This window comes from Zea mays, chromosome 4 (genome assembly GCF_902167145.1).
Source record: "Zea mays cultivar B73 chromosome 4, Zm-B73-REFERENCE-NAM-5.0, whole genome shotgun sequence".
Taxonomy (NCBI): domain Eukaryota; kingdom Viridiplantae; phylum Streptophyta; class Magnoliopsida; order Poales; family Poaceae; genus Zea; species Zea mays.
In genome coordinates this window covers 250,097,473-250,124,734 of record NC_050099.1, presented here as the reverse complement: position 1 = coordinate 250,124,734, position 27,262 = coordinate 250,097,473, and the positions used below count along the sequence as shown (strand labels likewise).

The 27,262-nt window shown below is 50.2% G+C and overlaps 1 protein-coding gene across 9 annotated transcripts; it reads right to left on the bottom strand.

The window, feature by feature from the left end:
- Nucleotides 1–46: 46 nt before the first annotated feature.
- On the bottom strand, nucleotides 47–27,262 carry LOC103655005 (small glutamine-rich tetratricopeptide repeat-containing protein beta). Of its 9 annotated transcripts, XR_002269385.1 has the most exons (12): nucleotides 26,863–27,262; nucleotides 26,326–26,655; nucleotides 7,095–7,247; nucleotides 6,882–6,944; nucleotides 6,746–6,822; nucleotides 6,486–6,587; nucleotides 6,134–6,304; nucleotides 5,968–6,047; nucleotides 1,114–5,850; nucleotides 956–1,038; nucleotides 817–853; nucleotides 47–362 (listed from the first exon to the last, which is right to left on the bottom strand). XR_002269385.1 is itself a non-coding variant. In XM_035967585.1 (9 exons), the coding sequence occupies exons 2-9, from the start codon at nucleotides 26,326–26,328 to the stop codon at nucleotides 5,766–5,768; spliced, it is 720 nt and encodes a 239-aa protein (XP_035823478.1). In that variant the 5' UTR covers nucleotides 26,329–26,655; nucleotides 26,863–27,249; the 3' UTR covers nucleotides 5,257–5,765. The 9 variants fall into 9 exon arrangements, 1 of the variants encoding a protein (XP_035823478.1); XR_002269382.1 differs by having other exon boundaries at nucleotides 1,114–6,047; XR_002269383.1 differs by having other exon boundaries at nucleotides 1,114–6,047; nucleotides 6,746–6,808.

Genomic DNA, 27,262 nt, shown 5'->3' with positions numbered 1-27,262 from the left:
ATACTACTAGTAAGGTCTCCTGCCTTGTAGCTGAGCCAAAAAAAAATTTAGCAAATCATCTACTGTTGGATAATGACTTAGTAAGGACATTCATTTCCCCAATCCGGACCAGAAACAAACTCCTGGCTGGTAGGACAAAGATACCTCTGTTTAGTATCCACATAAAGGACCAATCGACACCAAGAATTAGAACTCATTCATGGATTTGGCGTTTGAAGCAACAAGCTAGATTGCATAATGTCTACCAGGGGAAGGAATGCAACCAGATTGCATTATTGTAGCCTTCATACCATGCGGTGAAATCCTCGATGCACTCATCATCGTCTCCAAGGCAAGGCCAACAGGAACAAGGCGTTTCCCACCTAGATATACAAAAAAATTGCATGTCATGCCTACAGGATCAAACAATACAAGAATGAATCATGCAATCAAAACAAAACTCGTTCTGTAGCACTCATCGTCAAGCAAAGTTAGATCACATAACGGTATCTAAAGATCAAGTAAGAGCCTGCCATGGCGGCTGATGGGAAAAAGTACATGTGTTTAGCACAATGGAAAATCTTACGTGAAAATAAATTTGCTGGCTACATTGGAAAAGGATTTATGATGATTTTTATCATTACCATGGTAGCATAGTGGGTGGGGGGAATGCAAAAGTGTTTCTATTAAAGAATTTCCAGCATAATGTTTTTCAGGTTGATAGTCAAAACATCTGTAGTGTGTTGGGGCAGAAACTGCTATGTTGGGGAATGTCTCCTAATCCTAATGATCTACTTGTTTCATCTTTTCCCATGGTAAGTAGTATAAATTACTTACCCTGTTCTTGTAGCAGCTCATGCACCATCTTTGCAACCTACAATTTCCATAAGCATAAATCCATCATCAATTACCATAACATTGAACGGTAATTAGATTTTATCCAAATCACAAGAACATGTGATTTTGGCCCATTAACCTTATTAAAATGCTCATACTGCGTGTTCCCAAGTCCAAAGACGCAATATTTAAGATCCTTTAGCAAACTTCCTTCTCTTCCCCCTGTTTCAAGCATTGAAAAAGAGGTCAGATGTGTAATAGCAGTTAACCGATCCTAACTACAAAGATTTCACAAACCTCAGCGAACCATTTGTAGAATCTTGATGCATTATCAGTAGGCTTTCCGTCCCCATATCCGCACAAGATGAATATAATTAGCCACAAAATATAGATGAAAAAACAAAACAAAAAGAGGTAAACTGCATAACTCGAAACAGTGTTGCTTGTTCATAAATGGTGGTGACAGCATCGGCAAAGGAAGAAGCTAAATGGAAAAAGTCCTATACCTGGCTCAGAATGCCATGAACCTTGACTAGGGCTGGATATCGAGCTAGCTCGGTTTGGCTCGGTCGAGCTCGAGCTGGCTTGTTAAGGTAACGAGCTGGCTCAGCTCGGCTCGTTAAGGAACCGAGCCAGAGAATCAGCTCGGCTCGGCTCATTTGTGAGATCGAGCTGGCTCGTTTAGCTCGCGAGCCACAACAACAAAAATAATATGCATATATACATAACAATATAATCAATTGTTAATTAATTATAGACCAATTTAACACTAAAATGCGTAATAATACTCACAATTTCATATACCACATGAATTCAAGACCAAATTAACAGAGTTCATCACTTATTAGTTCATCTAACATGAGTGGAGGCTTTATTTTGCTGACAAATGCTAGCTCGTTCGAGCTAACGAGCTGGCTCGTTAACAAACCGAGCTGGGATGCTAGCTCAGCTCATTACAAAATTGAAACAAGCCGAGCAGAGCCGGCCACGAGCCAAGCGAGCTGACGAGTATTTTCAGGCTTCGCCTATTCACCCCCCCTGTAGGCGACTTTCAATTGGTATAGGAGCCCGGCACTTCATTAGAGTTTAACAACTCGAAGTGATGTCGAGTGAACACGCCAAGAACGAGGTACCCACCGGGGCAAAGCCCGAGTCTTCGGGAAAGAAGCATGAAGCCAAGATTTCATCAAGGGAGATTAAGCTATCCGGCGACAAGCACAAGGAAAAGAAAGAAGAATCCGCCGGCTCCATCAAGTCACACAAGAAAGATGGCAAGAAGAAAAAGAAGATGAAGCCTACGAGACCGACTCCTCCACGCCATCGACATCCGACGCCGAGTCGATCTCCAAGCGCCAAGAGCACAAAAAGAGTAACAAAATTCCTTTTCGTTACCCTCGTATTTCTAGACGTTCCAATCTCATTTCCGTTCCTTTAGGTAAACCACCATATTTTGATGGTGTAGATTATTCTATTTGGAGTGAAAAGATGAGATATCACCTAACATCACTCCACGAAAGCATTTTGTGAGCTTTGAACTTATGGCCAAACACTCCAAACACATTGCGAACTTGGAGCAAGGAGCCACCTCCACACCCGAGGCACAACCCGTTGCATTCAAAGCAACCGAAGACAAGGAGGAACTCACGCCAAGCAAGAGGATCCCAATTGACGCCTCCAAGCTTGACAATGAGGAGATGGCTCTTATCATCAAGAGCTTTCGGCAAATCCTCAAGCAAAGGAAGGGGAAGGACTAGAAACCCCGCACCAAGAGGGTTTGCTACCGATGTGGTAAGCCCGGTCACTATATTGCTAAATGTCTATTTGCTAGTGATAGTGACAGGGACGAGGACAAGAAGGGAAAGAAGAAGATGGAGAAGAAGAAATACTACCACAAGAAGAAGGATGGCGAGGCACATGTTGTGAGAGTGGGACTCCGACGAGAGCTCCACCGACTCCTCCGACGAGGACGCCGCCAACATCGTCGTCAACAAGGGACTTCTCTTCCCCAACCTCGGCCATAAGTGTCTCATGGCCAAGGAGACCAAGAGGAAGGTAACACCTAGAACCACCCCCAAATATACTACTTCCGATGACGAGGGTGATTCTAGTGATAATGAAGAAGATTTAACTTTATTGTTCAAAGACCTTTCTCAAAAACAAATTGATAAAATCAATGAATTAGTGAGCTCTATCAATGAAAAGGATGATGTCTTAGAATGTCAAGAAGAATTGCTCACTAAGGAACATGATAAATATGTTTAGCTAGAAAAGGCCTTAGCTCATGAAAAGGAAAAATGCAAGAATTTGACTAATGAGCTAAAAACTTGCAATGATTCAATTCCTTGTCTTAAATCTGAAAATGTGAATTTAATTGCTAAGATTGAGAAATTGAATGCTTGCCCTGTCTCTACATCTACCGTTGAGCATGTTACTATTTGCACTAGATGTAGAGATATTGATGTTGATGCTATTTATGATCATCTTGCTTTGATTAAAAACCAAAATGATCATATAGCAAAATTAGATGCTAAGATTGCCGAGCATGAGCTTGAAAATGAAAATTTTAAATTTGCTCGTAGCATGCTTTATAATGGGAGACGCCCTGGCATTAAGGATGTTGTTGGTTTCCAACATGTAAGTCAAGATAACACCAAGCTTAATGCCCAAGCAAACAAACTTTCTAATTTTTTAAGGGTAAAGCTCCCATGGTTCGGCCACTAGAGTCTTGAAAAATGGTTGTTCGGCTAGAAAAATGTGTGCTATAGGTCACGGGAGACCAAAAACTACCTTACCGGCTCCCGAGGCCAAAAACGTGGGTGCTTGATCGGAGTCATGAAAAATGGTTGTTCGGACAAAGACAGTTCGAGGTATCAAGTATTCATCCCATTTAGGACTACCGTTACAGTAATCTTTACCGAGCTGTTTGGTTTGGGGAGTACACACCCCGTCTAGCATCAGTGCGTCCGGCATGTGTTCGTCCGATTATTTCTAGAGGAATGAGTGGATGCCGTGAATATACTGGAGGAGGGTGTAATCTTATGGCAGACAGGTTGGTTCCCTTTAGCAAACCAAACAATCTATCGAGGTTTGGACGCAGGATTGGATGACTCCTCACGGTGCCATTCCGTGAACCTAACACGCTGTACATTACCATGTTTTGTTACTAACTTCATGTGCTCAGGCGGAGTACATGAGGATCGACACCGATAGCTACACGATGGCCCGACATATGGAGGCGTACCTGTTGTGGCTCTTCGGGTGGGTCATGTTCACTAGTACTCACAGTAACTCCGTGAGGAAGGACATGATCCACTACGCGAGGGCGATCGCGAATGCCTCCCTTAGCCAGGTTTCCCAGTACTGGGGTAACGTCGTGCTAGGCGCGACGTATCGGGGCCTCTATGATGGCTGCATAAAGACCGATCCTTTGGCCATCTTCACTAGCTGCCCTTTACTAGTACAGCTCTGGTCATACGAGAGGTTTTTAGATTGGACAGCCCGCGATAGACCTTTCTGCGTACGGCCAGGTGTTGTACCACCGAGACGAGGTGGACCGGCCGTGTATTTGTTAGTTTAGCTGTAATTTAGTTAAGTATTTACTTAGTTTACTTTAGTTTATTTCATTTTGCTTAATATATTTAGTGAATATAGTTGTTAGTACATACAGGTAGGTAGCTATTTTGTTGTTTCTATATTTAGTTACTGCGCATTTGTATGTCAGCCATCATGCTGTTTTCTGTGTTGGAAAGTGTGGATGACAGCCATTGTGATGTTCATTTCTCTGCGGGTTTTAGAAACCTCATCGTATAGAAAGGTGCTGCCGAAATTTTTGCTGAGACTACTATGTTTTTTTTGTAGATAGGAGGCCATCCGATTCCACCACCTCCGCCACCAGTAGCTTGACTCCACTGCGACCTCAGGTAGCTAGGTGCCACGTGAACGCCGCGTCAGTCCTCGCTCGCCAGCGCGGCTGGTACCTCGGCGCCACAGCCTGTGACACCGAGACGTGTTACCTCGGCGCCACAGGCTATGACGCCGAGCAAAGGGTCCAAAAACGGAATTAAGTCTTCCAGGGGTCTAAACATGAATTTTTTTCGAAAAAAGAGCTAAAAAAATCGGCAGACACGGAGGTCGTACTTGAGCTTCGTCGCTGAGCTCGACGACCTGAAGGATGACCAGGTCCACTAGACCCTGTACGCCGACAACGTCGTGCAACAACGTGCTCCTTACGGCCTTTTGTCCCTATGCTTTTAAGACAGGGACTATTGGCCGACTAGGAAACCGCTCGTCTTCGACATCTTCGTGGAGGAGCACGTTGTGCACCGGGTCCTCCGCCAGTTCGGGCTGTTCCAGGCCTCCTCATTGCCTGTGCAGCACATCATTCCTGCGAACGTACACAGGTATCTGCTACTAGCCGTTGCAATTCGTTCAATAAAAAAAGACAAAAAATCATCCTCTCAAAGGACGACAGGACCATATTTCTACAAATTTTAAAATTCGTACAATATTTTTACAAACAAAATTAATTTAAATATAAAAATAAAAAAAATTGGAGAGCTAGCATTGGCAAGAACGACGCTCAAGGAAAAACGCGAGCGCTCGCGGCCTGTGGAATGATGGCGCGGAAGGCAAAAGAAACGACGGTTGAGATCAAGCCCAAGATCCATCCAAAGGTCCTGATTTTGGAACGTGGAGTGGCCAGGTTCGAGAGCTCATGGTGCAGAGATATTTCGCTATTAGTAGATATGCTAAACCAGCACCAAACAGTGCATCTGTCCTGTGCGCTTAACCTACTGGTCGTGAAGCCCCAGACCTACATCATCAAACGTGGCAAAACCATCACAATTTGTCAAATTACAGTTTAACACTTTCCCTAAAAAACAAATTGTGTTGCAATTGTTTTGGATTCTGGTGCAAAACACTCAATCATTTGTCACATCATCATCACATCACATTTGACCGAAGAGACTCCTGGCTGCAGTGGAAGACTGGTTAGGTTTGGCTTGCGACTTCATTCCCTCCTCAACAACATCCCTATTGTTTGATAGTGGAAAAAAGAAAGGATTAATGAGTAGAGCATCAAAGTATGGCAAAGCATGGCCCTGTCCACTCTAATGGAAGCCATGTTCTTTGGACAGGAAATGATACTACATGAAGGCGCTGAGATATTCTTGGTTCTCTGGTTTAAGATTAGCCCCTTCATAAAAGGCAATTGCAGCTTCAAAAAACCTCTGCCACAATTGCACATATCACCATCTAAAGATAAACAAGTGGGGGATGAATTGCTAATCAAATCAGAGCTCCAAAACCCACAAACCTGTAGCTCGTGCAATGCCGCACCTTCCCTGTAGCAAGCTATCCCCGAATCTGGTCTCAATGTTCGAGATTGCTTTGCATCCTCCAAGGCAGTTTCAGCCATCCCAAGCAACAACCAGCAAAGGCTCTTGTTTGACCAGAGTGTGGCATTGCTAGGATCCAAGTCAATGGCCTGAAATGCATCGTTATCCCAATCATTTAGATAATCTGTTAAACTTTTGATGCTGAGCGAAAGAACTTTACATAGGATTGTGCTGAACCCTCTGAAGTCAGGTAAACTTATAACTCTCATTATTTTGTTTTGCTCTACACAGTAGCTATCTATGTGGAAAAAATGTTTGATTCATAGTTACCTGTGTGTAAGCATCCACCGCTCCAATGTAATTTTCATTTTTATAGGCATCATAACCTCTCAAATTAGCTTCCATCGAATCCCCTTTTGCGCTAGATGACACCTGACAATATATTATCAGAGTTCATTAGTTAAAAACAACAGTTACATTGAGTCTTCCATTATTTAAGATGATGTACCATGGTTATCTGCCATATAAAATCTATAACCTAAGATAGTAGAATCCTTGACTCATCGAATGTATATATGATCATGACATACCCCAGCAGATTGCGGTCCGGCTAAACTGGCTGAATTCAGAGATGTAGCTTCTTTTACTTGTGACTGCAAAATAAAATCTATAACCTAAGATAGTAGAATCCTTGACTCATCGAATGTATATATGATCATGACATACCCCAGCAGATTGCGGTCCGGCTAAACTGGCTGAATTCAGAGATGTAGCTTCTTTTACTTGTGACTGCAAAATTTGTTTGATGGTTAGAACATGCATAGAATTTCTAATGGGGCATATTGTTTATTTGATGGTTAGGACAGGCGGAGAATTTCCAAAGTAAAATGTTCGGTGAACAGGATGTAGAAAAAGTTAAAAAGGTGATCGGAATGGCACCTCTCCCACAGCAGCTTTAGACAACATGTATTTTGTGATTCCATCAAAACTCCAATTTGACACACTTAGAAATGGGATAGTTAATGCTAAAAGAAGTTCCAGAAATTCACGGTTATTTCTCAAAGCAGCAACCTGTATTGGCTTTAGTCCATCCTGTAGGAAGAAAATAAAATGGCCATCACATGTTTGTATAATAACGAGTCGCATACTGCTAAACGACATGCGATTGTACAGCATAAAGCTGCATAGAAGCTCAACAGATTTATAGCGCACTAGATTACAATGACCATACACTATTTAATCTGATAACAGATGAAATTATAGCACAGTTACACCAGCAAGCAATCAATGTGTGGTGTTGACATGGTGTGGAAACAAAGAGCTGCATCTTATGTATCTTTAAAACCGATCAACACATGGCACAAATCTGGATATTAATATTTCCAGTATAATACCACTTGTCTAATTAACATGAACAGCATATCATTAGAAACAAATTAGTCTGCAGAGTGAAGTGTGCAGAGTGAACAGAACAGCATAATAATGTATATTAGTCGTCTTCCACTGCAGCCAGGAGTCTCTTCGGTCAAATTTGATGTGATGATGTGTAACACCCTGAATTTGGGGATATAAAATTTCTTTTCCAATATCCACCAAATTCAGGTGTTACCCTCTCTTTTCCTTGATCTTTCTTTTCTTTTCCCTAAATAGTGGGGAATTATTTTGTATTATATCTACGTGTAAGCCTAATAAATTAAAACCCTATGAGCGCTTTGATTGTCGCATCATGCTGGCGTATACTTTCACTTTGTTTGATGAGTGATTTTGTGGAGCATGGGTTTAATGAGGAATTCAATTTAACATCGTGAACAAAATAGGAAAGAACAAAAGATAAAGAAAATGGAAAATAGAAAGGAGCCCCCCTTCTCTCTTGGGCCGGCTCTTTGGCAGGCCCAGCAGCCCCCCCTTCTTCCTTCCCGCGTGGGCCCCGCGGCGGCCCAGCCGCCCCCCCCCCCCCCCCCCCCCCCCGCCGTGGGCCGTTCCGGCCGGCCCACCCCGCGCCCACCCCCTTTCCCCCCCCTTTTGGGCCCAGTCGGCCCAACCGCCCCTCCCCCCTTTTTCTTTTTCCAAAATTCCCTCCCCGCGGGCCCCGCCCGTCATCCCCTCCCCCTCCCCCAACTCTCTCTCTCCCCTAACCCTAGTCGCCGCCGCCCCTTCTCCCGGCGCCGCCGCCGCCGCGCCGCCCCCTCCGGTGAGCCCCCCCCCCCTCTCCTCCCTTCCCCCCTCCCCCGCCCGCCGGCGCCGCTCCCCGGCGCGGCGTTCCCCGCCCGGCCCCGGCGCGCCGCCCTTCGGCCGCCCGCGCCCCGCCGTGCCCGGCCGAGCCCGGCCGCGCCCGCCTCGCCCCTCCCCGCGCCGGCCCCGCCTCGGCCGCTCCGGCGAGCCCCCGCCCCGTCCCGCGCCCGGCCGCGCCCCGGCCTCGCCGCCTCGAGCTCGCCCGCCCATGGCGTCCGCCCTCCCCGCGCCGCCCTCCGGCGAGCCCGCCCGCGCCCCGGTCGCCTCACCGCGCCCGTCCCCGGCGAGCTCGGCCCCGCCCTCGCCCGGCCTCGCTCCGGCGAGCCCGCCCCGCCCTCGCCTCGAGCTCGCCGCCCCGGCTGCGCCCCGCCTCGGCCCCGCCTTGCCCGGCCGCGCCCGGCCTCGTCCCGCGCCCGGCCTCGCCCCGGCCGCCCCCGGCCTCGTCCTGGCCGCCCCCGGCTGCGCCCGGCAAGCCCGCCCCCTACTCGTCGCCCCCGTCGCGCCCGGTCCCGGCTCGGCCGTCCCCGACGAGCCCTGCCCCGACTCGGCCGCCCGCCCCGTGCCCGACTCGGCCGCGCCGTCCCCGCCCCGACGTGGTGGTCGGTCGTGTCTTCGCCCTGGCGTGCTTGCCCGCTCGCCCCGCCGTGCCTTGCTCGCGTCGTGACGGCCCGGCGTGGCCTCGAGCTCGGCCCAGCGTGCCTATGGCGCGCGGCTTTGAGCTCGGCTAGCGCTCGGCCCCGACGTGCGCACGGCTAGTTCGTGGCATGTGCGTGCGGCCTCGCGCGCGTGCTCGCGTAGTGCACAGTGCCTTGGCACGACCCGTCGTGTCCCCGTCTACCCCCCCCCTCGTGTCCTATGCGCGCTAATCACGTGTTTATATTAATAAGATAGGAGTCTCAATTTGGAAATTGGTTACGTTAGTTAATTTGTATAACTAATCATCTATCTCATTCAATGTTAATCTACTAAAAGTGGTCACGTTTACATTAGTGCATGTAGCTAATTCTTTTCTTAGAACCAATTGGAACTAGAGCACGTAGCGTTTAGTTATTCGTTTACCCGTAGTGCGTCTCGGGCATAAGCTTTAACTCTCGCGAGACCTTTTCCCATTTCTTTCTAACCATGGTGAGTTCATTATCGTATGTGATATTCTATGCATGTTCACTTTATTTGTTCCCTTGTATGGTGTACTGTTTGTTTCCTAATTTGAATGAATGGATGTATGTATGTTTGCACTCACATAGAGAACGATCCGGTTGAAGAGCCCGAGGAACTCGCAGGAGAAGCCCCTGAGCAGCAGCCGGTTGGTGGAGGCAAGTGTCCCTTGACCTATCTCTGTCTTATACATTCTTTAATTCACCTCCCGCATTACACATTTATACTTAAGGATTGACTAGCTTTTGTTATCCATGTCCTTGTTTACCTATTTGGGTTGGATTATTATTGTCTAGCTTTATGCTATTGCTCAAACTCTAATCAATGAACATGATGAGATTATCTATGATACGCTGTTTTCCCTTCTCTTATTATGATGTTGTACTTGTGGTCTTCAAGGGGCTCGAGCGGTTTCTCGAGTGCCTCTCCGTAAGGACCTGTTCTATGGATGACCGCCCGGGAAAACAGTGCAACCATGAGGGTGGAATGGGATGCCCTTAGCTGAATAATTAGAGGATCCGGGGTGTAGTTCACTTAGCCGTCGTGCCGTCAATGGGGCTCGGTGTATGCGGCTCGCTCTGCCAAGTTTGGGTTCGCCCCTTGGGGAGGAGTGCGGTGCATTTAGGAAACCTAACGGGTGGCTACAGCCCCGGGGAATCTTTGTAAAGGCTACGTAGTGATGCCCTGCTGGGTCACCTTGGTAGTGATCAATGGAGAGTCATGATCTCCGGGCAGAAAGGGAATCACGGCTTGTGGGTAAAGTGCACAACCTCTGCAGAGTGTTTGAAAACTGATATATCAGCCGTGCTCGCGGTTATGAGCGACCAAGGGAGCTCCAGTGATTAGTGGTACTTGATCAGAGACATTTTGGTTTACAGGTGGCAATGAGATTGATGGTTCTGGTTATGACTATGGTGCTGGTAAGTGGTATTCTTTCCGTTTGGAAAGGGTACATCGGGCTAATAACTTGGGTTAATGCTAAAACCTGGCTTTCTACTAGTAAATAATAATCTGACCAACTAAAAGCAACAGCTTGACTTATCCCCACATAAAGCTAGTCCACTACAGCCAAACAGGATACTTGCTGAGTATGTTGATGTGTACTCACCCTTGCTCTACACACCAAACCCCCTCATCCCCAGGTTGTCAGCATTGCAACCACTGCTCAGGAGAAGATGAAGCCGTGGAAGGAGACTTCCAGGAGTTCCAAGACTACGACGAGTTCTAGGCGTGGGTTAGCGGCAACCCCCAGCCGGCTGCCTGTGAAGGCCGCGTTTATCTACGTTTCTTTTCCGCACTTTGATTTATTGTAAGGACTATATGGACGTCTCAGACGTATGATGTAATCGACTATTATTTCCCTTTTTAATACCATTTTGAGCACTGTGTGATGATGTCCATGTTATGTAACTGCTGTGTACGTGAATAACTGATCCTGGCACGTACATGGTTCGCATTCGGTTTGCCTTCTAAAAACCGGGTGTGACATGATGATGTGACAAATGATTGAGTGTTTTGCACCAGAATCCAAAACAATTGCAACACAATTTGTTTTTTAGGGAAAGTGTTAAACTGTAATTTGACAAATTGTGATGGTTTTGCCACGTTTGATGATGTAGGTCTGGGGCTTCACGACCAGTAGTTAAGCGCACAGGACAGATGCACTGTTTGGTGCTGGTTTAGCATATCTACTAATAGCGAAATATCTCTGCACCATGAGCTCTCGAACCTTGCCACTCCACGTCGCTCCAAAATCAGGACCTTTGGATGGATCTTGGGCTTGATCTCAACCGTAGTTTCTTTTGCCTTCCGCGCCATCATTCCACAGGTCGCGAGCGCTCGCGTTTTTCCTTGAGCGTCGTTCTTGCCAATGCTAGCTCTCCAATTTTTTATTTTTATATTTAAATTAATTTTGTTTGTAAAAATATTGTACAAATTTTAAAATTTGTAGAAATATGGTCCTGTCGTCCTTTCAGAGGATGATTTTGTCTTTTTTTTTATTGAACGAATTGCAACGGCTAGTAGCAGATACCTGTGTACGTTCGCAGGAATGATGTGCTGCACAGGCAATGAGGAGGCCTGGAACAGCCCGAACTGGCGGAGGACCCGGTACACAACGTGCTCCTCCACGAAGATGTCGAAGACGAGCGGTTTCCTAGTTTGCCAATAGCCCCTGTCTTAAAAGCATAGGGACAAAAGGCCGTAAGGAGCACGACGTTGTCGGCGTACGGGGTCTAGTGGACCTGGTCATCCTTCAGGTCGTCGAGCTCAGCGACGAAGCTCAGGTACGACCTCCGTGTCTGCCGATTTTTTTTATTTTAGCTCTTTTTCGAAAAAATTTCATGTTTAGACCCCTGGAAGACTTAATTCCGTTTTTGGACCCTTTGCTCGGCGTCATAGCCTGTGGCGCCGAGGTAACACGTCTCGGTGCCACAGGCTGTGGCGCCGAGGTACCTACCGCGCTGGCGAGCGAGGACTGACGCGGCGTTCACGTGGCACCTAGCTACCTGAGGTCGCGGTGGAGTCAAGCTACTGGTGGCGGAGGTGGTGGAATCGGATGGCCTCCTATCTACAAAAAAAAATAACATAGTCTCAGCAAAAATTTCGGCAGCACCTTTCCTATACAATGAGGTTTCTAAAACCCGCAGAGAAATGAACAGCACAATGGTTGTCATCCACACTTTCCAACACAGAAAACAGCATGATGGCTGACATATAAATGCGCAGTAACTAAATATAGAAACAACAAAATAGCTACCTACCTGTATGTACTAACAACTAAGTAGCTATCTAACTATATTCACTAAATATATTAAGCAAAATGAAATAAACTAACGTAAACTAAGTAAATACTTAACTAAATTACAGCTAAACTAACAAATACACGGAGTTAGGGTGGGCAAATAGAGAGCACTCACGGACGCGGGAGGCAGTGGCGTGGCGGTGGGACACCGGCGGGAGAGGGGCTGGCGACGAGGGATCGCAGGCAGCGAGGGCGAGCAGGGCCGGCAGAGAGCGGCGGCGACCGTGGGCGAGGGAGCGACGGTCGGCGGCGAGCATGGGGCGGGTCGGCGGGCGCGGCCGGCGTCGGAGCGTGGGGCACGGAGGGCGCGGCCGGCGTGGGCGCGGCGGGTGCGGCCGGCGGCGAGGGTGGGGCGGGCGTGGGGCGGGCGCGGAGGGCGCGGCGGCGGCGTGCGTGATCGAGTGAGCAGAGAGAAGGCGGGTTTCCACCTATATCCTGGCTCGGCGCCAAGATCTGTGGCGCCGAGCTAGGTGCCACGTCAGCGCCACTCGCCAGCGCGACAGGTACCTCGGCGCCACAGGCTATGGCGCCGAGCAAAGGGTCTAAAAACGGAATTAAGTCTTCCAGGGGTCTAAACGTGAAATTTTTTCGAAAAAAGGCTAAAATACAAAAAACGGCCCTGCACGTGGGCCCACATCGACTGAAAACATACGCATATACAAGTTAGCAAACTAAACTGCAAACTAAACTTTAAACATAAATTCAACTCGGTCACGTGAACTAACTTACCCGTCGACGGCACCACAAGGTGCCCTGGTGGGCCTGTCCACCTCGTCTCGGTGGTACAACACCTGGCCGTACGCAGAAAGGTCTATCGCGGGCTGTCCAATCTAAAAACCTCTCATATGACTAGAGCTGTACTAGTAAAGGGCAGCCGGTGAAGATGGCCAAAGGATCGGTCTTTATGCAGCCATCATAGAGGCCCCGATACGTCGCGCCTAGCACGACATTACCCCAGTACTGGGAAACCTGGCTAAGGGAGGCATTCGTGATCGCCCTCGCGTAGTGGATCATGTCCTTCCTCACGGAGTTACCGTGAGTACTAGTGAACATGACCCACCCGAAGAGCCACAACAGGTACGCCTCCATATGTCAGGCCATCGTGTAGCTGTCGGTGTCGATCCTCATGTACTCCGCCTGAGCACATGAAGTATATGAGTTAGTAACAAAACATGGTAATGTACAACGTGTTTGGTTCACGGAATGGCACCGTGAGGAGTCATCCAATCCTGCGTCCGAACCTCGATAGATTGTTTGGTTTGCTAAAGGGAACCAACCTGTCTGCCATAAGATTACACCCTCCTCCAGTATATTCACGGCATCCACTCATTCCTCTAGAAATAATCGGACTAACACATGCAGGACGCACTGATGCCAGACGGGGTGACTCCCCAAACCAAACAGCCGGTAAAGATTACTGTAACGGTAGTCCTAAATGGGATGAATACATGATACCTCGAACTGTCTTTGTCCGAACAACCATTTTTCATGACTCCGATCAAGCACCCACGTTTTTGGCCTCGGGAGCCGGTAAGGCAGTTTTTGGTCTCCCGTGACCTGCACACGTTTTTCTAGGCGAACAGCCATTTTTCAAGACTCTAGTTTGGTACCCACGTTTTCGGCCTCGGGAGCCGGTTTAACACCCCAGGTGTTTATATCCCGTTCAACAACAAGTATGGACTTAAACACGGGATATCGGTGATAATAACGGTCTCTGTTTCTTAACCGTCTCCGCTTATCCTGGATTCGACATCGCTTTCGTCTTTACCCATCTGGACTCTTCCTAAAGTTTTCGCGAAATGCAGAACGTATTTGTTCCAGGAAATAGCGAGTCGTGAGGTGGTTTAGAATTCATCGGCTAAGCGAATACGTATTTGGAAACCCCAACTCAGTCTTGTGATTTTTGTCGCAAACAAATTATTAGAACTCGACCACAAAAAGTATTGATGCAAAATTAAATCGGACTGAGATAATTAGAGCCGAAACCGAGTATTTGTAATTAATTCGTTTCTCTGTTCGTAGCTGCGGAAAATTAGTATGTGTAGCCCAAAAGTCGCTTTAGTCCGATCCGTTTACATTTCGCCCAAACCTACTGCAAGAACTGTATGTATATCCATTTGTGTCTCGTCCAGATCCCAATATTCGGAACGGGTGGAGTTTATCTGTTTTCAACTAGATTCAACTTAGTCTGAAATATCCAAGCCGATCTCGTTTGGTTCGGTCTGTTCCAGATCTCGTCCAAGCTTAAATCTCATAACCTGGATACATATGCATTCTTGTGTTTTTAAAAAAAAGATGAAAAAGAAAAACAAAAGAGAAAATATCTTTGCTATCCTAATCCTACCCACCGCTCAAGCCTCCTCTGCTCCTTATCCTCAGCCAAGCGGCTCCTGGAAATTTCCCACCCATCGCGCTTATCTTCTCCTCACGCGCGCCTAGGAGCAGGCCGCCTCTCCTCCGAATCGCGCTGGTCGCGCTCTCTCTCTCTAGTGGCTGCTGCTTCATCGCCTGGCCATGCCCCTCCTCTGTGCGCCAACGTGCCGGCGTCCAGCTCGCCTCTGCGTGCGCCGGCCGTCAGCAGCGGCGCCCCTTGCCTCGTCTCCTGCCGCGTCGATGAAGACCCGTCGCCATGCTCGAGCTTGCCACGTCGCCAGGTCCCGCCGTCGTTCCCTACTCCCCTGGTGTCGCGAGCTCGCCTCCTCCACGCCGTCGTTCTCGGTGCCCCCTCCCTACGTCCTCGCCGCAAGGCATGGCGCCGCCGTTTCCAAGTCGTGGGCTCACCGTCGACCTCGTCCAGCATCGACGCCGGTCTCCTCCGCCATGGCTTTTGCCGGTCGGTCCTGCTCTCTCTCCCCGTGTGCTGCGTGTCGCGCCACGCTCAGGCAGGCGCGGTCCCAGCCGTTCGCCGTCGACGCGCCCTGGTCACCAACCCAGCGCTGCCTGGTTCTGCACCGCCGCGTCCTTGGGTTCTCGCCGTGGTCTGGACTGTCGTCGTCTGTTGCCCCGACGCTCCCTCGTGCCCCTTCACCAGTCACCACCCACTTTGTCCCGTGCCGTGCGTCGCCGCCTGTTGCTCGCGCTCGTCGGCGTCTCGCTGCACGCCTGCTCGCATCGCCATCGGGGATGTCGTTCCGTTCGACGCCATCGTTTGGCGCTGCTTCAACCACGTCTTGAAGCTCCACGTGATCATCTGTTCGTCCCGCGTCGTCGTTGGTTCGCCGGCCTTTAACTACTGCGCGCCCTACCGGTCGTCGTCCTCTGCTGTCGGGCACTGCTCCCGTGCTCGCCCAACTCACCGAGGGTCCCCGTCGTCGTCCCCTAACGTCCGTGGTCGAGCTCTCCAATAGCTCTCATGTCGTTGTTCGCCTCGATCCATCCTCACCGCGGTACAGCACCCTCGCGCAGACCGTCTGGTGGTAGCGACTTGCGTATGTGTCAATGAAGGAGGTTTGATGAAGAAAGTAAACGCTAGAGCGTCGCTCACCTGGTGCTCGAGGAAGCGCCTGAATCGAGGAACCCTCATCGTTCTTTCGAATGTCGAGTTGATTTGGTCATGGTAAGTGGAGTTGTTATTCATATAACTGGATTGATGGATGGGTTGGCTAGATATGTGAATCGCGATGTGGGGTGAAATATAGGTTTGAGGTTTAAATGACGTGAAGAATATGTTGGTAGGCTCGTATACGCAGCGTGATTGGTTTAATAATGCGAAGGATATGGGTAGGCATGTATGTGATGTGTGGTAGGGTTAGTAATACGAAGGGTAGGTCTAATGTTTCTAACGTCTAGCAAGTAGATGTTTTTGGAATGTTTTGAGTGGTATGTCGTGTTGTGATTGTGTTCATGATTTCAAATAGACACTTCGTATGGTCAAGTTCGTAAAGCAAGTTATGCAGAGTGTGGTAAATTAGTGAAACAGAGCTTAGATTTAGCATTTTAAATGTCTAATCGATAATGCTATTAGTGTTACTTGTGACAAATGATGTTTGTTTGATAAAGTCGATGCTTTGCTCTAGTAGTAATATTATATGTTTAGCGAACGATTACATGTCTTGGATGAGTGTTACTAGCTACCCCGAATATTTAAAATTAAGTAGCATCGCTAAGTCAATCTCAAGTGAAACCTAAAAATTCGTAGTGGCTAGTGCACACAAGTACTTTAGACATTGGAGTTGTAAAGAATGTAGTTTTACGGAATGCTATGTTATTTAATAGTGTTATCCGTTAGTTCTTAGAATAGTATGTTGCTTTGTTAAACTAGCATGCTAATCATAGATGGGTTAAAATTTAGTCGCTCTAATTCATATTCTTATAGTGCAGTTCATATTCGTGTTGAGATGCAGAATATGTTGGTGTTTAGTCAACCTGAATGCAAGCTAGGATGAGTTGCTTCTATTTGTGTAAATTCATATTATCTCTAAGTACGTATGTTCATATAATCATCTTGTTATATGGTGGAGTAGGACCTTGGGCAATAATATATTAATTTATAATGTACCATTGGAGTTTAGAAAACTAGTTAAACTACTCCTATCTGTTAGAATATGTGGATTAGGCCCATGAGGCTAAGCCCATGTGGCCCATGTATAAACCCTATATAGCCACCCCCTAGGGTTGGCCCAGTTAATCTAACAGTCATTTTTCCAACATGGTACCAAATTAGGTTTTCGCTCCTCCCTCATCCCTCAGCCGCCAGCGGCTAGGGTTTCCTTCCCTGCCGCCAGGCCGCCGCCCCTCTGCTCCCTCCAGGCGTCGCCAGGCCGCCGCCCCTGCTTGACCGCGCCGCCAGGAGGACGCGACCCCGCGCCCTGCCCCTGTGTCGCGCGACCCGCCCGCGCCCGGAAACCGCCGACCCCGGCCGAGCAGCCCCTGCTCCGTCCGCACGCGCCGCAAGGAGGAACCGAGGAAGCGACCTCGCGCCCTGCCCCTGTGTCGCGCGACCCGCTCGCGCCAGGCCGCCAGAAAGCCGCCGACCCCGGCCGAGCAGCCGCCTGCTCCGTTCGCCCGCGCCGCCAGGAGAAGACCCTGCGCCCTGCCCCTGTGCCGCGCGCCCGCCCGCACCAGGCCGCCAGGCAGCCGCCGACCCCGGCCGACCCCGGCCAAGCAGCCCCCTGCTCCGTCCGCCCCTCACCGCTGTCGGCCCCGCCCCTTTCTGGCAGACCGCGCCACCGTCTCCCTCAGCGCCGGTCGCGCCCCCTACACCGGTCGCCCCTTCAGCTCCCCCATGGCTGAGCAGCCGCTTCCTCCTCCCCCCTCCTACTTCCACGTCTTCCCTCCCCTCTCCTCCTCTTGGGCCCGCGCCGTCGCCCCTGGCGTGCGCGCTGCCGCCGCTACACCACCCCGCGCCGGTACTACCGGACCCGCGGGCACGGGAGCTGCCGCCGCCGTCGGTGGGAGGACCGCCCCCTACGTCGCACGCGCTCCCCCGGTCTCCCCTGCGCTCGAGCCGGAGTGGGGGTCAGGACCTAGCGCCACCGGTGGGGCCCTCACCGCCGCGAGCACCACCTCTGCCCTGACTGTTGTGGCAACTGGGGTTCCCGCGGGGGTTGCAGATCCGGAGGACCCTCCCCCGCCAATCCCCCCGTCGCTGGTCGTCGATACACATCATGCCGTTGATCTGCCGCCTCCTCCACCGGTCGCCCACCAGGGATACACCGTCGTCGCCCTCGCCGCTGCCCGTGGAGCACGCGGCGCGACAGGCACGTCTGCGGGAAGCGGCCCTCGTGTGGGAGCGCGAGCACGAAGCCGCCGACGCTATCGCTGCTCAGATTGCCGCGGCGGAACAGCTCCTCGCCTCGCCTGCAGCCCACGACGTCGGGGCCACCTCCTCTGACACCGTGGGCGGCGTGTACGGTGTCCCGACCGCACCGACCGTCGGGACCGGGCCCCGCACCATCCCCACGATGCTCTGGCATGACCCGACTGACCCGCTCGTGGCTCAGCTCCACCTTCAGGCTGGGAGTGTCTAGAACATTCGCCTCATGGTTCCTGTCGTCCTGGAGCCAGAGTCGCTGTCCTACGCACGCTGGCGGGACTTACTCCTCCTTACCCTTCGCCGCTACGCCCTGGATGACCACGTCCTCTGCGACCCTACCGGCGTGGCGCCGACTGCCGCGTGGGTCCGCCTCGACAACATCGTGCTCACCTAGATCGTGGGGACGATCTCCGTCGACCTCCACAGCCTCCTCCGGAACCTTCCTCACGCTCGGGCTGTTTGGCTAGCCATCGAGGGCCAGTTCCTGGGCAACGCCGAGGCCCGGGCTCTCCGACTCGACGCGGCCTTCCGCACCTTCGTCCACGGGGACCTCAGCGTCAGTGAGTACTGCAGCAAGATGAAGACCATGGCGGACTTCCTTGGTGATCTAGGCTGCCCCGTGGATGGCCGCATGCTCATCCTCAACGTCCTCCGCGGCCTTAGCGATCGCTACACCCACCTCCGGTCGTTGATCATGCGCCAGCGCCCCTTCCCTACCTTCCTCCAGGTTCGTGACGACCTTGCTCTGGAGATCACTCTGGGTGCTCAGGCTGCATCGATCTCCGGCCTGGGGTCCTCGTCCTCCTCGACAGCACTGGCGGCTATCACCCCGACCCGTCCACCTACTCCATCACAGTCTACCCTTGGCCCTCATCCACCCGAGCCGAGCAGGGGCGGCGGGGGTCGAGGTGGCGGAGGCGGGGGCGGTGGTGGCCGTCGCTGCCGTAGTGGCCGCGGTGGTGGTGGTGGTGGTGGTTACGGCAGTGGTGCCCGTGGCAAAGCACCGACGCGGGGACCCCAGCAGGGTGCGCCTTGGCCCACTTTCCACCACCCGTGGTCAGGGCGCATCTCCATGTGGCCGTTCCAGGGGCCAGGTTCTGAGGCTCGTCCCCCGGCGGCCCTGTTCGCTGGTGCGCCGTCGGGGTTCACCTCGCCGTCGGGGTTCGCCTTCGCCTCTCCGTCGCCCTGGACCTCGACGCCTGCCGCTTCGTCTTGGCCCACGCCGCGGTCTGCTCCACCGTCCGGGCTGGTTGGTTGGGACGCGGCCGCCCTGGCTGCCTTCCAGACTCCCACTCTGACTCCGCCGATGGGTCCCGAGTGGATCGCGGACACCGGTGCTACCTACCACACCACTCCCGACCCTGGTATACTCACCTCTGTTCGCCCTCCTTCCTCTCTCTCCCTTCGTCCATCATGGTGGTGAATGGCTCGTGTCTTCCTGTCACATCTGTGGGTGCCGCCGACCCTCCCGGCTCTTTTCTCATTCCCGATGTTCTTGTCGCTCCTTCTTTTGTCCACAATCTTCTTTCCATTCGCCGTTTTACTGCTGATAATTCTTCTTCTGTCGAGTTTGACTCTTCTGGTCTTACTGTGAAGGACTCGGCAACTCGGCGCCCCCTCCTCAGATGTGACAGCACTTGCCCCCTCTACACCCTTCGGCTTCCACACGCCACCTCTTCTTCGTCTTCGTCACCTGCCACTGCTGCTGTTTTTGCTGCCACCACGTCTCCTACCACCTGGCATCGTCGCCTTGGTCACCCCGGACGCGATGCCTTGATGCATCGTAGTGCCACTATCCCATGTACTAGATCACATGATGAGCATCTTTGTCATGCGTGCCAGTTAGGCTGCCATGTTCGTCTTCCTTTTTCTTCTTCTTCCTCGCATGCTACTCATGCATTTGATCTTGTACACTGCGATTTGTGGACTTCACCTATTACCAGTATGTCAGGCTACAAATGTAAGTAGAGGGACTCTAACTCTCATCAAGAGGATGACACTATGAGTTAGGGCAATTTTCTATTTATTTCCTCAAACACTACACAATGTCATACCCTTAGAAGGGTTGGGGACACATATTTATAGCCCTAGGGGCTGCACTACATACTACACTACACACTGCAGCATACAGATGTTGTCCTCTAGATACTAAAGTGCTAAAGTGCAGTCAAAACTGCAACTGCTGTCTTGCTGCTGTCTCCAACTGCTACTGTCTTGCTGGCTGCAGCAGTCAAAAGACTGCAACTGCTGCTGTCTCCAACTGCACTGCTGCTGTTCTGCAGCAGTCAAAAGATGTTGTCTCCAACTGCACTGCTGCTGTTCTGCAGCAGTCAAAAGATGCTGTCTCCAACTGCACTGCTGCTGTTCTGCAGCAGTCAAAAGATGTTGTCTGCTGTCCTGTTCACCACAAAACAGAAATGTTGTTCTCCACACAAGACCACATGACTTATTCTATCAACAAATACTATCTTGTGGTGCTTGATGATTTTTCTCATTATGTGTGGACTTTCCCTTTGTGTGCCAAGTCTGAAGCTTTCCCCGCCCTCCGCCACTTCTTCGTCTGGGTGTCCACTCAGTTCGGCCTCACCATTAAGGCCGTCCAGTGTGACAATGGTCGGGAGTTCGATAACTCCACCTCCTGCGCCTTCTTTCTCTCCCACGGGATGCACTTGCGGATGTCTTGCCCGTATACCTCCTCCCAGAACGGCAAGGCTGAGCGCATGCTCCGCACGACCAACGACACCATCCGCACTCTTCTCCTCCAGGCGCACCTACCGGCACGCTTCTGGGCCGAGGGCCTCCACACCTCTACCTACCTCCTCAACCGTCTCCCTTCCACTGCGTGCCCGGCCCCCACTCCTCACCAGGCACTCTTCGGTACCCCTCCGCGCTATGACCACCTCCGTGTCTTCTGGTGTGCTTGCTACCCGAACACCGCTGCCACTGCTCCTCACAAGCTTGCACCCCGTTCCACCCTCTGTGTGTTTCTCGGGTACTCCCCGGACCACAAGGGCTACCGCTGCTTTGACCTCTCCTCTCACCGGGTCCTCATCTCTCGCCATGTGGTGTTTGATGAGTCCGTATTTCCCTACTCCTCCACCACCACACCACCCTCCTCCAACCCCTGACCTTTTGGCTATTCTGTGAAGGCTCTTCCCTCTCGCAAAGAGATCGTCAGGTGTGACAACTCCTACCCCCTTCACCTGTTGTAGCTTGTAGCCCCCACCTTCAATGCCGCCATCACCTTTCGTTTGGCATCAGCGTATCGGCCATCCTCATCCTCAATTCCTCTTAAAGTTGGTGAAATGTTCTTGTCTTTCTTGTAATAAAAGTGCAAGTGACACTCTTTCTCATGCATGCCAACTTGGTCGTCATACACATCTTCCCTTTTATGCGTCATCATCACGTGTCGCTCATAACTTTCAGTTAATACATTGTGATCTTTGGACCTCATGTTACTAGTGTCTCTGGTCACTATTAAGTTGCATGCACCAACCAATTCAACCCAAAAGCTTAAGCTGATAGGAGGAAGTGGGCAATTCACTTATATTATATTCTAACACTCCCCCTCACGTCGAGCCTCTTTTGGATCTCTGACGTGGAATATAGGAGCGAGCAACAATTATTTTATTTAATTGTGCTAACCAGGATTCGAACTCGAGACCTCTGACTCTGATACCATATTAAGTTGCATGCACCAACCAATTCAACCCAAAAGCTTAAGCTGGTAGGAGGAGGTGGGCAATTCACTTATATTATATTCTAACAGTCACAAGTATTATTGGTTATTCTTAATGACTGCTCGCATTACCTTTGGACATTTTTTGCTTTGACTTGAGTCTGACACTTTCTCCACTATAACTTTTTTGCCTATGTTTGCACCTAGTTCAATGTCACCATCAAGGGGGTTCAATGCGCTCAGTGGTCGCAAGTTTGATAACTCTAGCGTCCAAATGCTCTTCCTCTCTCACGGGATACACTTGAGCATGGCCTGCCCCTACACCTCTTCTCAGAACGGTGAAGCTGAACGAATTATCCACGGAAAATTAACTTTTGCCACTATTTGGAGGTGAGTGGTAAATAAAATGCCATGTCAATGACTCATGTGTTAGTGACACATGATTAAGGGATTTTCGTAAGGATGGAAAATAGTTAAAGCCCCATTATCCACACTACAAACAATGTCATTCACTCCCTCCTTTTCCAGACCAGTGTTCCTCCTACGTTTTGGCTGCAACACTTAGCACTCCCACCTACCTTTGAATTGCCTTTATTGTCACACAAATCGTCTTATCATCTCTCGCCATGTGGTCTTCGATGAGTTCTCTCATTCGAGCGACTTTTGATTTCCGGAAGGATTTCACTAATCTTGTGTCAGTTCCCTTTGCACCATCACCATGTTTGTTGCTTGTAGGGGCATTCCTTACTGCACGCCATGTGCAGCTTTTGGCGCTACAGACACGTGCAACACCTAGTGCCCTGGACTCGCCACCCCTAATGCATCTGTTGGTCAGATTGCAACCGCCTTGGCTCCCTACTCTGCGTCCGCGCTAGGTCGGTGGGACGCCTTCGATGCCTATTGGACCACCGCGACGCTTGCCTCGTGGGCCACGGTCTATGGGCTCTGCACCGATTCCCACCATACCGCAAGCTGCATCACATAGTTCTAACACCCAGGTGGCATCCTAGGCCTCCATGCGGTCTCGTGGCTCTCCCACTAGGCTGCAGCCAGTGCCCTCCCCACCGGCCCCTCCGCAGCAACCACAACGTTGTCTATGCTTGGCGCCCTCCTTTGGTGCCGGTCCAGCTACCCATGGTGCCACTCCTAACGCCCACATCCATGGCACACAAGACGGTGACCACCCTAGCGCTTGTACCACTGACTATGCCTCTTCTTGATGTTGTACCCGTCCCTCCTATGGCAAATCAGCATGGCATGTTTACTCGAGGGAAGCACAACTCTCGTTAGCCCACACTATTCACAACCACACTGTTGTCTCTGGTGCCTAGGAGTCTAGGACCTATCGGGCCACCCTCGGTGATCCGAATAGGCACACTATTATGGAAGCCAAGTACTCAGCTTGTTGTCCAATCTCACGTGGGATCTTCTTCCTCGGCCACCTCGGTCCAATGTAGTGGCAAGCAAATGGGTGTTCAAACAAAAATTCAAAGCAAATGGATTCTTTGAGAGATATAAGGCGCATAGGGTTCTTCATGGTTTAATCCAAAGTTCCGGTGTTGATTTTTTTGAGACATTCAGCTCGATCGTCAAGCCTACTACTATATGGATTGTTCTCTCTTTGGCTGTTTCACGCTCCTGGCCTATTCATCAGCTCGATGTCTTGTCGACAATTCCTTTCTACATGGTACTTTGTCAGAGATAGTTTATTACGCTTAGCCATCCGAATTTGAATATACCACTCATCCTGATTATATGTAGCACCTTAATTGTTCACTTTGTGGACTTAAGGAGGCACCTCGTGCTTGGCACAACAAGTTTGCTTTTCACCTTCTACAACTTGATTTTATTGAAGCCAAATGAGACATGTCTCTATATGTTTATCGGCATGGAGCAGACATGTTTTACTTCCTACTCTATGTTGATGACATTGTACCACTCTGCTCTGAGGTACCATTGGTGCCATTCAGCATGAGTTACCTATGGAGGATCTCAGTGCTCTTCATAACTTCCTAGGCATGCATGTTCAACACACAGGCTCGAGTCTCTTCCTCTCCCAGCGGTACTATATGATTGAGATCCTTGAGCGTGATGAAATGCAAGCCATGCTCAATGCTCATTGATATCAATCCAAAGCTCTCAGTAGATGGCAACCATGTACCTGATCAACAGATTTCTGTAGCCTTGCTGGTGCTCTTCGGTATCTGACTTTCACCGGGCCAGACATATCTTATGGCGTTCAGCAAGTCTGTCTCCACGTCCATGATCCCTAGGAGCCACACCTTGACATTCTCGAGCGCACTTTGCGCTACGTCCGTGGTACCTTGCACATGGGTTTGTTTCTGAGCCTTTGTCCTCAATAAGACTTTGTCGTCTACTCTGGTGTTGATTGGGTCGACTGTCCAAATACGCGGAAGTCAGCCTCCGGATACACCATAATTCTTGGTGACAACCTGGTTTCTGGTTGTCCAAACATCAGAACATTGTCTCACATTCCAGCGACGAGGCTAAGTACTGAGTTGTTGCCAACACCGTTGCATAGGCCACCTGGTTATGCCAACTATTGTCTGAGATGCACACTCCCTTCCGCAAGACAACCTTGTTGTACTGTGACAACGTCAATGTTGTCTACATGTCTTCGAACCCCATTCGACACCATCACACCAAGCGTGTAGAGATTGATCTACACTTTGTTCGGGAGCACGTTGCACTTGGTGATATTCGTGTCCTCCATGTCCCCATGACATCTCACTTCGTTGACATCTTCACCAAAGAGCTGCCTTCGTCAATCTTCACAGAGTTCCAGTCTAGTCTAAATGTCGGTTCTACTGACGCTTCGACTGCAAGGGCGTATTAGATAGCCAAATATGGCTAGCGCGTGTGGGTCATGCACCAGGCGTTAACTGTCGGTCGACCCTGTGTACATTTGGTCAGAGAGATTTGATTGGTGGATCTCCTCGTGTCTATGGTACAGGTGATTGAGGGCCCTATCTATCATGTTGAGTTGAAAATGCACGGAAAAGAGGTAGACATGTGTCATAAACATCATAAATAAATCAGTCTTAGATGCTTACCATTCACAACTGCCTATGTGTAAGAGCATTTATGATACAGAGACACCTCATGAGCAATTGGCACTGGCTTTTGATCCTCAGGAATCTGTTGCAAAGTAGTCGCCGGAGCACCGATAAGGTGACTAATCGTGATTAGTCGTTGATTTGCTCGATTAGTCGAGCCTAGTCGACTCCTAGTCGTCCTATAATCGTCCACCTATAACAAGACCATATGTATATATATAGTTGTAGCAGGACTACAGTACAGTAGTACACTATAGTTGTAGCAGGCATGCACAATACTGCTGAACAAGTGAACAAACAAAAGAACAAAGGCATTACCATCTGAAGAGATGTTCATCTCGGTCTGAAGTTCAGAACATACTATGAACTATGAACTATGAAGAAATCTGATGTTCTCTAGAGTGGTCAGAAAGTCTGAACTGTGAACTCTGAAGTCTGAACTCCGAAGTTTAGGACGGTCGCACGCTGGACGATGGACTCCGGTGGAGGCATGGAGCAGAGGCGGGCGCCACACACTGGAGGGCAGAGCCTCAAGCAGAGGCCTCTGCAGCAGCCACACGATGGAGCATAGGGCCGCCGGAGCAAAAGGGCCGCGATGGAGTAGAGGGCCGTCAGAGCAGAGGGGGTGCGGTCGCGTGCTGGAGAAGGGGCGGCGGCTACTGTGGTACAGTAGGGCAACATAGAGTTTCTACTCCCTCTGTCCCAAAATAAAATTTGTTTTCCTTTTTTAGTGAATTCATACAATACTTGTTGTATGTATTCTATATATGTGTCTACATTCATCATCATCCAGATGAATATAGACATAAAAATTAAGATCTAAAACGAATACTAGTTTGGAACGAAGGGAGTACTTTTTAATGTAGAGATGGTTAGCCGGCCACCGGCCCATAGAACAAAGGACATATTACAGGCCCAAACTAGGCATAAACTAGTCGGTCATAACACCTAACCGGGCGACTAATCGCGATTAGTCAGTGACTAGGACAATTAATCGGTTCCTAGTCGCCCTAATCGAGTCGAAGCTCCTAATCGTGCATACTCCAGCGATAAGGCCGACTAATCGTGACTAATCGCAACTAGTCGGACGACTTTAAAACCTTGCTTGGTTATATTCGTGTCCTCCATGTCCCCATTGACATCTCACTTCGCTGACATCTTCACCAAAGAGCTGCCTTCGTCAGTCTTTACGGAGTTCCAGTTTAGTCTAAACGTTTGTTGTACTGACACTTCGACTGCGGGGGCGTATTAGATAGCCAAATATGGCTAGCGCGTGTGGGTCATGCACCAGGCGTTAACCGTCGGCCGACCCTGTGTATATTTGGTTAGAGAGATTTGATTGGTGGATCTCCTCATGTCTATGATACAGGTGATTGAGGGCCCTATCTATCATGTTGAGTTGAAAAGGAGCGGAAAAGAGGCAGGCATGTGTCATAAACATCATAAATAAATCAGTCGTAGATGCTTACCATTCACAACTGCCTGGGTGTAAGTGCATTTATGATACGGAGACACCTCATGAGCAACTGGCACTGGCTTTTGATCCTCAGGAATCTGTTGCAAAGATGGTTTTCTCGAAGGCAGAAGGTACTGAGAACTCTTTCTTTCTTCAGGCTGCTGGTGGTGGTGTTGGTGGTCATCACTTGTAGTGGGGCGAAGAAGTGGCTTAACAAGATTGGAGATGATTTCAGGGGTTTTACCCCGAAAAGAGTTGGACAATCTGCTTAGAGTTGGGGTTCCCATTTCCCAAGAAGCTCAGATTTGGTGACTGCACGCCACTAAGAATGTCGATGGACTGCCTGTACATTAGAAAGAGAGCGAGACAAATATTTGTGATTGACGTGACATGTAAACTAGTATTTCGGCCATTTCGATGGATCTATATTTTTTGAGATTTCAAGTCCACCCGGGAAATAAAGGAATGGAAAGGGCATGCAGGATTGACGATGTAAGCCAAAAATGTAGTGGCCAATCAATTCGCAAAGAAGGGAAGCAGGGATTTTGACCTGTAGCTCTGTGGCCATTGCTGGGTGTAGGAGGAGTCGGTGGCCGGACCGCGCGGGGTGCCGCAGGAGGACGAGGAGGAACCGGAATGGGAGTCGGATCCTGCGGCGGAGTCCTCCTCCTGTTGGTGGTGGCGTCTTCTGCTGCGGGCGGCGGCGGATGACCGGGATTGGGGATGGTCGTCGTCGTCGTCGTCGCTCTCGATGATGAGGCTGCGCTCACAGACGGAGCTCCTCATTTTGCTGGCTGAACCGGTTCTCCGGCTCTCCCTCCGGACTTGATGATGAGACTGCGTCTGCGCTGCGTGGCGTGGGCAGTTCAGCTCAGCTCCGCGCGCAGTCTAGTAGCAGTCTGCAGTTCAGCTCCAAGCTCCGGGCTACTCCCTGGCTGGTCTCTCTCTTG

Excerpts from the sequence above, each read along its gene's own strand:
- LOC103655005 (XM_035967585.1), bottom strand. Across the intron at positions 6,809-6,881 it reads CCGGACCGCAATCTGCTGGG|TCACAAGTAAAAGAAGCTAC; the intron begins GTATGTCATGAT and ends TTTATTTTGCAG. Across the intron at positions 5,851-5,967 it reads GAATATCTCAGCGCCTTCAT|GGATGTTGTTGAGGAGGGAA; the intron begins GTAGTATCATTT and ends ATCAAACAATAG.